Source organism: Ranitomeya imitator, chromosome 1, assembly GCF_032444005.1.
Source record: "Ranitomeya imitator isolate aRanImi1 chromosome 1, aRanImi1.pri, whole genome shotgun sequence".
NCBI classification, from domain to species: Eukaryota; Metazoa; Chordata; class Amphibia; order Anura; family Dendrobatidae; genus Ranitomeya; species Ranitomeya imitator.
In genome coordinates this window covers 552,405,979-552,420,236 of record NC_091282.1, presented here as the reverse complement: position 1 = coordinate 552,420,236, position 14,258 = coordinate 552,405,979, and the positions used below count along the sequence as shown (strand labels likewise).

Sequence of the window (14,258 nt, the reverse complement as noted above, 5' to 3'; positions counted from 1 at the left end):
GGGGGGGGGGGAGGGGAGGGGGGTTTGTTTTTGTTTTTTTCCTTTTATCGCTGGAGTGGTGCCACTAGTCTAATTTCAATAACCCAAGCATTATATTTACCAGCCACTATCTTAAGTGGTTTCCAGCAGGGCTGTGGAGTCTGAGTCCGTATCCATTTTGGTGGAGTCAGTATAAATTGGACCAACTTCGACTCCTAAAATACCGGATTACTCACCGGTAATGCTCTTTTATAGAGCCCACGACAGCACCCACGAGAGAGGGGATCCGCCCCTAGGAACAGGAAACCTACAGAGAGATAAAAGGGGCGGCCCCCCCTCGCTCCTCAGTTGTTTTACAGAGAATAGGAGGAACCGCCGCCAGGTTTTAGTTAACAGGTTCAGGTATATACATATATACATATTTACAACCTCATACTACATCTTTCTAATATTTACACCTCACCAAAAAAGCACCACGTGCAACTATACAAAGAAAAGGGAGGGATGTGAATGGGTGCTGTCGTGGGCTCTATAAAAGAGCATTACCGGTGAGTAATCCGGTATTTTCCATTCGCCACGACAGCACCCACGAGAGAATTTCAGAGACTATAAATTGGGTGGGTTAACTGAGTCAAGACCCGAAACCCCAAAGGTAAGATCAGAAGCCGCGGATAGGTCCAATCTATAGTGCCTATAGAAGGTGCCCGGTGAAGCCCAAGTTGCGGCCTTACATATAAGTTCTATTGGCACGTTCGCCCTTTCTGCCCAGGAAGTTGATACGGCCCTTGTGGAATGAGCCCCCACATGCATTGGAGGATCTCTTCCTTTGGTTCTGTAAGCCAAGGTTATAGCTTCTCTGATCCAACGAGATAATGTTCCCTTCGTGACTCTGGATCCTTTGGTTCTACCCTGAAAAGACACAAACAGGGCCCTACTCTTCCTCCAGTCCCTAGTTCTCTCTAAATAGGCTAGAATAGTCCTCTTTACGTCTAGGGTATGAAGTCTTACTTCCTCTGGAGATGAGTGGTCCTTATAAAAAGTAGGTAATACGATCTCCTGGGATCTATGAAAACTAGTGGCCACCTTAGGTAGGTAACATGGATCTGTTTTCAAAATTATTCTATCAGGTGTTATAGATAGGTATGGAGGATCGATTGACAACGCCTGCAGATCACTCACTCTTCTAGCTGATACCAAAGCTACTAATAATATTGCTTTCAATGATATGTTCTTTAATGAGGCTGCATGAATAGGCTCAAACGGGCTTTGTGTCAATGCATCTAGAACCAAAGATAGATCCCACTGGGGCACCTGTGGGATATTTATTGGTTTTGATCGTTCACATGCAGATATAAAACGGGATATCCATCTATCACCTGCGATATCATAACTGAAGAGGGCTCCTAATGCTGAGACCTGAACTTTCAAAGTATTAACTGAAAGTCCCAATTCTAGTCCTTTTTGCAAAAACTCCAGTATTGAAAATATAGGCACCTCTGAAGAAATTTGTGTAGTGTGAAACTGAAGAAATTTTCTCCAGACTCTAACATAAATTTTGGTGGTAGAAGGCTTTCTACTCTTCATAAGGGTATCTATTAATCCACTAGAAAACCCTCTCCTGCTTAGTAATTGCCTCTCAAATTCCAGGCAGTTAAGTTCATGCCCTTCACCTGAGGATGGAAAAACGGACCTTGAAGACAGCATGTTGTCGGCCAGAGGCAGAATCCACGGATCTGTCACCGACATGGCTCTGAGCCATGAAAACCATGGCCTCTTGGGCCAAAAGGGGGCTATTAGCAGAACTCTTGCCCCTTCCTCTCTTATCTTCCTTATCACCATGGGCAATAGATTCCATGGTGGAAATGCGTATGCCAGGTCGAATGTCCATGGTACCTGAAGGGCATCTAATATGTCTGGATTGTCCAGCCTGCACAGGGAGGCAAACATCCTGACCTGTCGATTGGATCTTGTTGAGAACAAGTCTATTTGAGGTATGCCCCATCGAGTTGTTATCATTCTGAAAATCTTCCTGTTGAGCATCCATTCCCCCTGATGAAGAGTATGACGACTGAGAAAATTGGCCTGAAAGTTGTCTACCCCTCTTATGTGTACCGCTGACGAGGACAACAGATGACCTTCGGCTAGCCTTATGATGTCTGACGCCACCTCCATAAGTGTCTGACCGTGTACCTCCTTGACGGTTTAGATAGGCCACCGCAGAGGTGTTGTCGGAGAGGACCCTTGTGTGAGAGCCTCGCAGCTGAGGAAGAAAGTGGAGCAGGGAATAATATACAGCTCTCAATTCTTTTACATTAGAAGAATTACTATACTCCGATCTGGACTAGAGACCCTGGACCATCTGATCCCGAAAATGTGCTCCCCAACCATCAGGACTAGCATCTGTGGTAACTATATTTGAAGGAGTGATTACCCACAGGACTCCTTTTGACAGATTTCCCCAATCTAACCACCAAGTGAGGGAGTGTACCACTTCTGACGGAAGAAAAACTATCTGATCTAGACATCCTTGATTTTCAATACTCTCTTGTAATATAAATCTTTGCAGCTGCCTGGTATGAAACTGTGCCCACTCAACTGCAGGAATACAAGAAGTTAAAGACCCCAGTAATGACATGGCACTTCTCAGTCATACTACGCCTATTGATTGCTAAGTTCACTTTATCAATTATGGAGGTCTTTTTACTATCTGGCAGGCAACATATTTGCTCAACTGAATCTAAAAGGAGGCCAAGGAACTTCTGACATGTAACAGGCCGGAGTCTGGATTTCTCCCAATTAATAATCCAACCAAGAGATTGCAATGAAAAGGCTACCTCTTCCAATCTCTGTTCACATTGTAGGGAGTTCTTTCCTACTATTAGTAGATCATCTAGATACGGGATGACTAGTGTGTCTTTTAACCGCAAAAAAGACATTACTTCCAACAACAATTTCGTGAACACCCTCGGAGCCATAGATAGGCCAAAGGGCATTGCCCTGTACTGCAGATGACAAATCTGACCATCTATTACAACTGCTACTCTAAGAAACTGCTGGTGTAACTGGTGTATAGGCAGATGGTAGTAAGCATCCTTAAGATCCAGTACCACCATGTAATAGTTGGGAAATAAATTTTTAATGGCTGACCGAATGGACTCCATTTTAAAGGCTTTAGGTCTTATGAAGGTGTTTAACTTCCTCAAATTAAATATAGTCCTAAAGGACCCATCAGGCTTAGTTATCAGAAATAAGGGAGAATAAAAGCCCTTTCCTATTTCAGATGGTGGAACTTTTATTAATACTTGTTTGGACAAAAGAGATTTGATTTCAGTTTCCAGCGCTTCTTGCTGCAGTCTGGATTTTAGGGAGGTAAGAAGAAAAGAATCCGGAGGTATTCGGATGAGGTCTAAGGTGAGACCTGACGAAATTAAATTTAAGGCCCATGTATTGGCCGTTATCTCTTTCCACTGTCCAACAAATTGCAGCAATCTACCGCCCACCGGTGGAATAGGGTTCACGGAACTTATCCACTGGTTTGAAGGGGCGCTTGTTGAACAAATTGCCCTTCTGCCTGAACTCCCTGTTACTCCAGCGGTCTTTAAAGCCTCCTTTCCTTCCAAATGGTGGCTTCCTGAACGCCCTTCTGTAGGAAGGAATAAAGGGATTAGGAAACCCCTTCTTCCTTTCGCCCGCCTTAGTGAGAATGTCATCCAGGACAGCTCCAAAGAGGTACTCACCCTGGCAGGGAATGGCACACAACTTAGCTCTGGATTGGGCGTCTCCCTTCCAGTTTTTTAGCCACAATGCTCGACGGGCCGTATTTGAGAGATTAGCTGATCTCGCTGCCAGGCGGAGAGAGTCTATTGAGGCATCAGATATAAATGCCGCAGCCCCCTTGATCAATGGAATGGAGGCTCGCAACTTCTCCCTGGACACGCCACTTCTGATGTTCTGATCTAGCTGCTCTAGCCAGACCAACATGGATCTACTAGTACATGTAGCGGAGATTGCAGGTTTAAATGCAGTCACACAGGCTTCCCATGATTTTTTGAGAAGCGCATCAGATTTTCTGTCCATTGGGTCGGACAAAGAACCCGCATCTTCTACCGGTAAAGCGGAACGGCGAGCGGTAGATGCTACAGCCGCATCAACCTTCGGTACCTTAGTCCAGGTGGCCAAGTCCTCGTCATCAAAGGGGTAGCGTCTCTTACAGGACACCGGCACAAACCCCTTTTGACCCTTACCCCATTCTTTTTTGACCAGGTCCTTTACAGCCTGGTTCACTGGAAACACCTGGCCCTTTTGCTGAGAAAGACCCGCGAACATAACCTCCTGCTGAGTTTGAGGCTTTTTTAACTCAGAAACCCCCATAGTACTCCTTACGGATTTAACTAAGTTATTTATGCCATCAGTAGGAAAGCAGACATAGTCCTCTTCATCTGATGAACCTGATAACTGAGAGACATCTGACTCGACCTCCCCACTCTCTGCCGACGTGTCAGCTTTAGGCGAGGATGCTCTGCTAACTCTCCTCTCCATATTTACAGACGGACTGCCTCGTAAACTCTGAAGCTCCTCCCGAATCATAAGACATATCTCATTCATTTTAACGGACTCTTCGTGCCGCAGGGTGTTATCTATACAAGCTTGGCACAATTTTTTGCTATAAGCATCAGGTAAGGGCTCAGTACATATTGCACACTGCACGTGCTTGGTCTTTCCAGTCCTCTTCCCCTACAAATACATAAGGAGAGGAGACCAACATAAGCTTTCCTAAAGCTAAATAAACACTCACCCCGCAGTATCTGTATATACCGGGTCTCGGCTCTTTTGTTCGGCCTGGGGTGTGCCACGGGACGACCTCCTCCCTGACTTGTCAGTGGAGTCGCTCACTTTTCCACTTCTTTTCCTGACATTCTCACTGGGTACAATTAACTCCTCCATAGGGCGCTCAGAAATCTCCTCATGGGACGACATGTCGTCTCCTTCCAAACGCACTTCCTACACAGCTGAGCTGTAATTTATAGCGCCAGTTCACTCCTTCCCCCTCCCTCTTCTTTTTTTTTTTTTTTTTTTTTACCAGTGCCGTAGTGTAGTCCAGGAGGGGGGAGGATCGCTCCTAATATTCAATATGGCGGCGCCCCCGGAAGCGAAAGCGCGACCCCGGAGTTCAGGGAGCGCCGCACTGCGCACGCGCCGGCGTCCCCGCAGCTTGCCGGCCGCTTCCTCATTAAGCGCCGACCTTCCCGGTCAGGTTACACTACCCTCGGAGCCTCTGGAGCGCCGCTGCACCGCGCATGCGCCGGCGTCCCTGTCAATTGCCGGCCGCTTTCGCAAGGCAGCACCGTCCCGGAAGTGACACTGTGCCCTCAGAGCCCTGGGAGCGCCACCGCACTGCGCATGTGCTGGCGTCCCTGATACTTGCCGGCCGCTTTCACCGCCATCAAGGTAACGGAGAAGCGTCGCCGATTTGCCAGGCAGCACCCGAATCAGAGGCCCCTTACCTGAGGTACTTTCCTTGGTCACCATCTACAACGATGCCCCAGCAGGGACATTGTTGCTCCATGCTGTAGCAGATGAGGGGGGAACCAGCAGGAACCCCCGACTCTGCCATCCGTCCTGGAGCCCCTGTCTCTCAGCAGAGACGGACAGGCGGCATTCAGGCGGACTCTTCCTCTTCTGTACTCCATAGAGTCTTCTCTGTGGGTTCCCTTCTAGGAACAGGAAACCAACTGAGGAGCGAGGGGGGGCCGCCCCTTTTATCTCTCTGTAGGTTTCCTGTTCCTAGGGGCGGATCCCCTCTCTCGTGGGTGCTGTCGTGGCGAATGGAAAATATATAATAAATTGGGTTCAGTAGTTCAGTGCAGGATATGCTGTAAATGTTCTATAAATGTCTGTTCTGTTCCTGATCTAAGTATCTCTGGTTTTAGGTGAGATGAATCTGTGCTGCACTTTATGTACATGCTCAGTAGTGAGGCAGTGCTGTGGGGTCGGGAGTCAGGGAAATTGAGGAGTCCAAGTCGGAGGTTTGGCTTACCGACTCCACAGCCCTGGTTTCCAGCACCACTCTGCTCCCGATCCACTATCTTGTGACCACAACTTCTGACTGACCAAAAGTAAGTCATAACAGTCACAAGCTTTTAAGACATTAGTGTTTAGGGACCATCCATACTTAGGTATACCTTGACATGGTTGGATGGCTTTTGCACTCTTCGATAAATAAATTAAAAAAAATGCTAACTAAGCACCCTATGTTTTTAACATTTACAGCGTGTGTTCATATACTCTTTATGTATGTATATTGCCACATAGCGTATTTGTGCACCTGAACATTAATTTAATATTAAAGGTGCGCAGCCTCTGTTTTTAATTTTTGAAGCGCTCAATGTAATTCCGAAAGACTTGTTCTGGCCTCTTTCTGACTCTCAGACTTACATTGAGAAGTGGTCAGTAGTGATGAGCGAATATACTCGTTACTCGAGATTTCTAGAGCATGCTCTGGAGACCTCCCGAGTATTTTTTAGTGCTCGGAGATTTAGTTTTTATTGCCACAGCTGAATGATTTACATCTGTTAGCCAACATAAGTACATGTGGGGGTTGCCTGGTTGCTAGGGAATCCCCACATGTAATCAAGCTGGCTAACAGATGTAAATCATTCAGCTGAGGAAAACTAAATTTCCGAGCACTAAAAAATACTCGGAGGACCCCTTGAGCGTGCTCGAGAAATCTCGAGTAACGAGTATATTCGCTCATCACTAGTGATGAGCAATCACATCTATGTATTTGCATACATTCTCTAAAAAGTTCCCAACCACCGAAACAATATGCCTATCCGAAGGTACTAAGCTGTTCTTGTGTACCTTGGGAAGTAAATGCCAATGGGACTCCATTCTTAATGGGCTTTGTTTAGACCGTTCTATGCTGTTCCTTCATTCTCTTCCCCCCGTAACGTGCTATGATGAAGTTTCCTATTCACTTTCCTACTGGATACTTGCCCTCTCTGTCGATCCTGTGCGTGCACCTTGCTGCTCTGGTTGCATGCATCCCGGTGGTATTTATTGAGGCGGCGCTCAGGTCACATGATCAGACTCATACCTACGTGTTCTATATTGGCGTTGAATTTGGGTCCCCTGACCGGACTGCCTCCCTTGACATGGTCGTGGTAGATGCGACGCGTGCCAACATGGATCTAGAAGAGGGTACACCCCCTGGCACAGATATTTGGTTGTTTCTGCCGAGGTTTGCATATTCTAGTGGATAATTAGAATTACAGTGGTTAGGTCAGGCCATAGGTGAGCAGTATTTAGGATAATCATCTCGAATAGAATATAGTTGCTCCACCTAGGTTCTGGATTAGAATGTATGAATGATTAAAGATCTGGTGTGTGCACATATATTGATTGGTTATGCTACATCCTAAAGATCTGCCTATGTCTGTGTGATATCACCCCCAGAAGAAGGCTATACGCTGAAACGTGCGTCGTATCTTGAGTGAGCTCCACATGCCTATACAGCTATTTAACTTCCCTCTACCTTTCGGTTCTGTGCTAGAATTTGAGTTTTGATGTTGGGTCACTGTTCATACATATGATCACTCACTTTGTATGGCTTTGCACATTGGTTTTGTGTATATTTCTAGTCAGCATTTAGGGCTGTGGAATCGGTAGGCCAAACCACCGACACAGACTGCTGAATTTCCCTGACTTCCGACTCCTGACCCCACAGCACTGGTCACTACTGAGCATGTACATAAAGTGCAGCACAGATTCATCTCACCAAAAGCCCAGATCCTTAGATTAGGAACAGAACAGACATTTATAGGACATTTCATGACTTTCCCAAATTATGAAAACATTTACAGCACATCCTGCACTGAACTACTGAACCAATTTTATTATATATTTTATGAGTCAGTCCATTTTATACTAATTCCACCAAAATGGACACAGACATCGACTCCATAGCCCTTGTTGGAATCAAGGTCTCCATCACTACATCATGCCATTTGCAGATTGCACCAATTCCGACTCCACCAAAATGGACACCGAATCCAACTCCGCAGCTTCTCTAGTCCGCATAGGAACTATTTCCATAATAACTTTGTTTGCGTCTTGACTACATATATCTCTTTACCTGTATGGAGGGTCTATGGGATTGTGGCGCCACCTTGTTTGTAGTTTCCCACTTTTTAACATTCTATAATTTGACAAAAAAAAAAAAGTCTTTTGAATAGCCTGGTTCTTATGTGTACAATTTTTTTCTATTTGATCACACTTCTGTATGTAATGAACCTTATACCATGTCCATGCAGAGACCTGATGTGGCACACTATGGGTCATATTTTATGAACATAATGATGCTGAGCTTGTGGATATTTTGGTTAAGGTTAGAATATTATAAAATCGTAATAGAGAATAATAATGGCACGCAAGACCTCAGACATGCTGTGGTATAATTCAAGGACGTGTTTCTTCATGTGCATAGATGGATTCTCTGGACATCTTTTATCCCTACATCATTATGATCTTATTATTCTCACTTGTTCACTACTATATCAGGTATATACAGTTGTGGGCAAAAGTATTGACACCCCTGCAATTCTGTCAGATAATACTCAGTTTCTTCCCGAAAATGATTGCAAACACAAATGTCCTAAAGCCAAATTGGATATAATGCCACACCAAACATAAAAAAGGGAGTGGACAAAAGTATTGGCACTGTTTGAAAAATCATGTGATGCTTCCCTAATTTGTGTAATTAACAGCACCTGTAACTTACCTGTGGCACCTAACTAAATCACACTTGCAGCCAGTTGACATGGATTAAAGTTGACTCAACCTGTGTCCTTGTGTGTATCACATTGAACATGGAGAAAAGAAAGAAGACCAAAGAACTGTCTGAGGACTTGAGAAACCAAATTGTGAGGAAGCATGAGCAATTTCAAGGCTACAAGTCCATCTCCAAAGACCTGAATGCTTCTGTGTCTACCGTGCGCAGTGTCATCAAGAAGTTTAAAGCTCATGGCACTGTGGCTAACCCCCCTAGATGTGGACGGAAAAGTACAATTGACAAGAGATTTCAACGCAAGATTGTGCGGATGTTGGATAAAGAACCTCGACTAACATCCAAACAAGTTCAAGCTGCCCTGCAGTCCAAGGGTACAACAGTGTCAACCCATACTATCCGTCAGCGTCTGAATGAAAAGGGACTGTATGGTAGGAGACCCAGGAAGACCCCACTTCTTACCCCGAGACACAAAAAAGCCAGGCTGGAGTTTGCCAAATCTTACCTGAAAAAGCCTAAAACGTTTTGGAAGAATGTTCTCTGGTCAGATGAGACAAAAGTAGAGCTTTTTGGGCAAAGGCATCAACATAGAGTTTACAGGAGAAAAAAAGAGGCATTCAAAGAAAAGAACACGGTCCCTAAAGTCAAACATGGCGGAGGTTCCCTGATGTTTTGGGGTTGCTTTGCTGCCTCTGGCACTGGACTGCTTGACTGTGTGCATGGCCTTATGAAGTCTGAAGACTACCAACAAATTTTGCAGCATAATGTAGGGCCCAGTGTGAGAAAGCTGGGTCTCCCTCAGAGGTCATGGGTCTTCCAGCAGGACAATGACCCAAAACACACTTTAAAAAGCACTAGAAAATGGTTTGAGAGAAAGCACTGGAGACTTCTAAGGTGGCCAGCAATGAGTCCAGACCTGAATCCCATAGAACACCTGTGGAGAGATCTAAAAATGGCAGTTTGGAGAAGGCACCCTTCAAATATCAGGGACCTGGAGCCGTTTGCCAAAGAAGAATGGTCTAAAATTCCAGCAGAGCATTGTAAGAAGCTCATTGATGGTTACCGGAAGCGGTTGGTCGCAGTTATTTTGGCTAAAGGTTGTGCAACCAAGTATTAGGCTGAGGGTGCCAATACTTTTGTCTGGCCCATTTTTGGAGTTTTGTGTGAAATTATCAATGTTTTGCTTTTTACTTCATTCTCTTTTGTGTTTTGTTTTTTCAGTTCAGACAAATTAAATGAAGATAATAATACCAAAGAATTTGTGATTGCAATCATTTTCAGGAAGAAACTGAGTATTATCTGACAGAATTGCAGGGGTGTCAATACTCTTGGCCACAACTGTTCATGTATTATTGAGTAGCAGGTGAAGCCCAAATTCTCATGTCTGTGAGATATCTAATTGATCAAGTCAAAATATATTTCCTATTATTGCATGTTCCTTTTGAGGATCTAATATGCCATGCTCATATATAATGGTTATGGCCAGCTGTAGACCCAAGGCTGGATGATCCTATTTTGCATATATTTAATGTGTATGTCTTTCTCGTAGCTGAATACGTGTTACTTGTAGTCTCAGTATATGGTGATTTTGTCTTCTAGGCTTCACAGATAACAGCATAGTCTTAAGTGAACTGTGTTCTACTATTGCCCGACTTTGTGTGCGTAATGAGTTCTGCCAAGATGTGGTTGACCTGGGTGGGCTGAACTTCATGCTTGCCTTGTTAGCGGACTGCATCGATCATCAGGTAATAATAACCACTTCTGTTATGTAATGTGCTTATATAGACAAAGTATGTTATTTGAATTCAGAGCCATGTTACATATTTTCACATGTAAATCTACTTAAGTTGTTCATAAACATCTGAAAATCTGCCTACAGCCAAATGTGTATGATATGCACTGAAGAAGGATTGGGCATGCTGAATTTCAAACGTCTCAATCCTGTGTTGCACAGGGACATAAGCTGCTGTAACACCCCTGTTACTTCAGACTTAGGGTATTTTCACCAGTAGTGGACTTGCTGCTGAAAATCTCCACACTGATCTTTGTGCAGATCTTGCACCAAATGATAACTTTTCATGATGACGAGCCTATTCAGAAATGGACACCGGTGACACCCTGAGACCTATAATAGTGCATACAATTATCCCAACTAAAGCACAGCCATAAATGGCAAATGGAAATTCAACCACTTGCTGGTTCTTGATCTCGGTCAGTGCTGTTGATTGTGGTGTAGTCTGAGACGTGATACCTGCTGTCACTATGCAGAGCCAGAAAACTGTTGTTTTAGACCTCTTATGTGGTTGACTAATAAGTGTAATGCTATTCACTTTGATGGCATGTGTTTTATAATCATATTTTTAGTATAATACACACTGAATTGTTTTGAGACAAACATAAACTTCCAAATAGGGATTTTTGTGTACTCACCGTAAAATCCTTTTCTCAGAGCCATTCATTGGGGGACACAGACCGTGGGGTGTATGCTGCTGCCACTAGGAGGTTGACACTAAGTGATACAAAGAAAGTTAGCTCCTCCTCTGCAGTATACACCTTCCTGCTGGCTCTCAGCTAACCAGTTTGGTGCAAAAGCAGTAGGAGATCAATAACATATGAGCGTATAGCATGTCATATTATATATGAGAGTAACGCATGTCAGATTATAAAAACAAGCATAAGCTAATAAAGGGGTGGGAGCTGTGTCCCCCAATGACTGGCTCGAAGAAAAGGATTTTACGGTAAGTACACAAAAATTCCTATTTCTCCTTCACCTCATTGGGGGACACAGACCGTGGGACGTCCCAAAGCAGTCCCTGGGTGGGAACAACATCAGATCAGGGCCTGTGTAACCGCTACTTAAAAGTGCGCCACCGCGGCCTGCCGAGTCCGCCTGCCCAGACTCACATCTGTGGAAGTGTGCGAATTATAGTCCTTCAAGAATGCATGTGGACTGGACGAATCCGCAAGCTTTCAGGCGTGCCTTGCCGACGCCTGGTGCCTAGAACCCTCGATAGACAGGGAGATAGGCTGACATCTAGTACGGAAGGACTCCTGGATGGTGAAATGAATCCACCAGGCTATCATGGCTGATGAAACGGCTAAACCCTTCCTGAAAACGTCAGGAAGCCCAAATAAAGCGTCCAACCTTCGGAAGGACGACGTCCTCTAGACGTACCTACTCAGAGCACTCACTTCGTCCACAATATGGGGAAATCATTCCATTTTGTGGACTGGTGCCGAAAGAGATGAGGGAAGAACTATGCCCTCATAACAGTGGTAATACAATACCACCTTGGTAACAAGGGATGGGGATGGCCTGAGGACAACCTTGCCTTGAAGGTAATAAGGGAAAAAAGTCTGAAAGAGCAGAGCAGCTAGCTCCGAAGACTCGTCAGAGTGAGAATTTCGCAGAGAAAAAAGGGCAACCTTCCCTGATAGTAAAGTCTGCCCAGATGAAAAAGAGGCTACCGTAAGACTCCTAGGACCATTAAGGTCCCAATGATCTAACGGCATGCGATAGAGAAGAACTATGTGTGAAAACTCCGTGAGAAAGTCCCTACTTGCAGTTTGCTGCATTAAGGTGGGAAGATACTAGCTCCGCAAACTAAAAAAACTGACGTGGTCAGTGCAAATATCGGAGGATCACTGGGGCCCTTTCTGCTTCCGAAAGGCTTTCGGAAGTAGTGGAAGGGGAGTTATGGAAACTGGTACCACGGCAGAACCAGAGCGGGCAGAGCGATGGCTCTTGGATCTCGAGGCCGAACCACGAACTCGAGTACATTAGCATTCAGTCTGTACGCCATCCGATCTACAACTGGAGAGCCCCAGTGAAGACAGATCTGATGGAAGACTTCAGGGTGAAGTTCACACTGACTTGAGGCGGAACCCTGATGGCTGAATTTGTTTGCCGTCCAGAGTTCTACTCTTGGGATATATACTGCCGAGATCACCGAATAATATATCTCGGCCCATCAGAGAATGTGATGTACCTCGGTCATGACGCCTGACCGTGGGTACTTGCTAGATGATTGACGTATGGCACCGCCTTGGCATTATCCAATTGAATTCGGATGGGGTGACCCGCCAGAAGGCAGTGGACCTGCTGTAGGACTACCGTTCGGATCTCCAGAGCAATGATGAAGAGAAGAAGACGGCATTGGTAGTTACTAACAACCATTGAACCCGGGAGAAAGGCCCTGGATGAAGGAGCTCAGACACTGTCTGACTTGCTGAAAACGAGCGGAGCGAAGGAAACCGCTTCCATTGTCGTCACCATTTGTCCTCAGAACCCTAGCAAATCGAATGAAATGAGGGGATGAATAATCAAGTGCGCGAGCTCCCTGTTGAAAGGCCATGACCTTGTCTTAATAAAAAATTACCGTCCTTCTGGAAGTGTGCAGAATCATCCTCAAAAAGGATATCCGCTGGGCTGGAAATGAGGAGAACTTGTCTAAGTTTAGCTGCCAGCCCAGGTGAGAGGGTATCGCAAGTGATATAGACGACTCAACGTAGTCCTGGAAGGGCGGCTAGACAGTCGACCAAACAGGGCAGGACGAGCACGCCTCTAGGGTGCAAGAGAAACATGACATCCGCCATGACCCTTGCGAACACTCTGGGTGCAGTAGCAAGCAAGGCCGAAGGACAAGGTCGTGACTTGAAAATGCTGTTCACGAATGGAAAAGTGAAGGAATTTTTGAAAAGGGGTAAGATGCCAGAAACTGCACCTTTTTCTGTTGAAGTAATGGCTGAGCGGAGGAACTCCATCCGAAGAAGGAGGAGCTTGTCAAAGGTTGTTAGAAGTTTGAGGTCCAGGATCGGTCTTGCTTTTCGTACCCCTTTTTTGGAACCAAGATCCCTTAGATCTAGACAGTCCTGGACAACCCTTATACAATTTTTTGTCAGTCTCCCGCTCAAAAGAGTTGATTGGCCAGTTGTACTATCTTCGGGAAAAGGTTACTGGTGTGACTCAAGGTAGTTAAGGTCTCCAGCCAGGGGACCATTGCTCTAGCAATCAATGCGGCGGCTAGGGAGGATAGAGCGCTAAACCAGATTTGTTATCTGACAGTCCGTGGTATTTTTAACTGATACATCGGGCAGGGATACTGGTCGGTATACCACAGGAGATTCTACCCCGTTAATCTGCCAAGTGGCAAAATGCGCGGCTGCATCCAGCAGGTCATAGTCTCTTGCCATCGCCGCTCTTTTGACTGTGCAGAGATAAAAATTAGGAACCCTCGATCCATCAACCTCTTAACAGGGAAGTGGAGATGAATTGTCCGCCTTCTTGCATCATCCGCTAAATAGTGGTGATGCAGAGGGGGGCTCTCGTACGTCAAAAAGGGGTGGCTCTGTACATCCACAGAGTTCAGGTCTCCGGGTGGACAGGACGGGTTGTTTGGCGTTAGGCCTGGATGCAGAAGAGGATACATGGAGGCGACTCCATGTGCTCGTCTGTTGAGGGTGTGGGGAGATCGGAGCCCTTTAAAGGACCCGT

At 45.5% G+C, this 14,258-nt stretch overlaps 1 protein-coding gene across 1 annotated transcript in view; it reads left to right on the top strand.

Annotated features, from left to right (window-relative positions):
• The window catches only part of ARMC6 (armadillo repeat containing 6), a 58,276-nt gene that overhangs the window by 23,675 nt on the left and 20,343 nt on the right, over positions 1-14,258 (top strand). Inside the window, exon 5 of the mRNA XM_069767715.1 lies at positions 10,364-10,509. Within this exon, the coding sequence (XP_069623816.1) occupies positions 10,364-10,509 (146 nt within the window). The remainder of the gene's footprint in view (positions 1-10,363; positions 10,510-14,258) is intronic.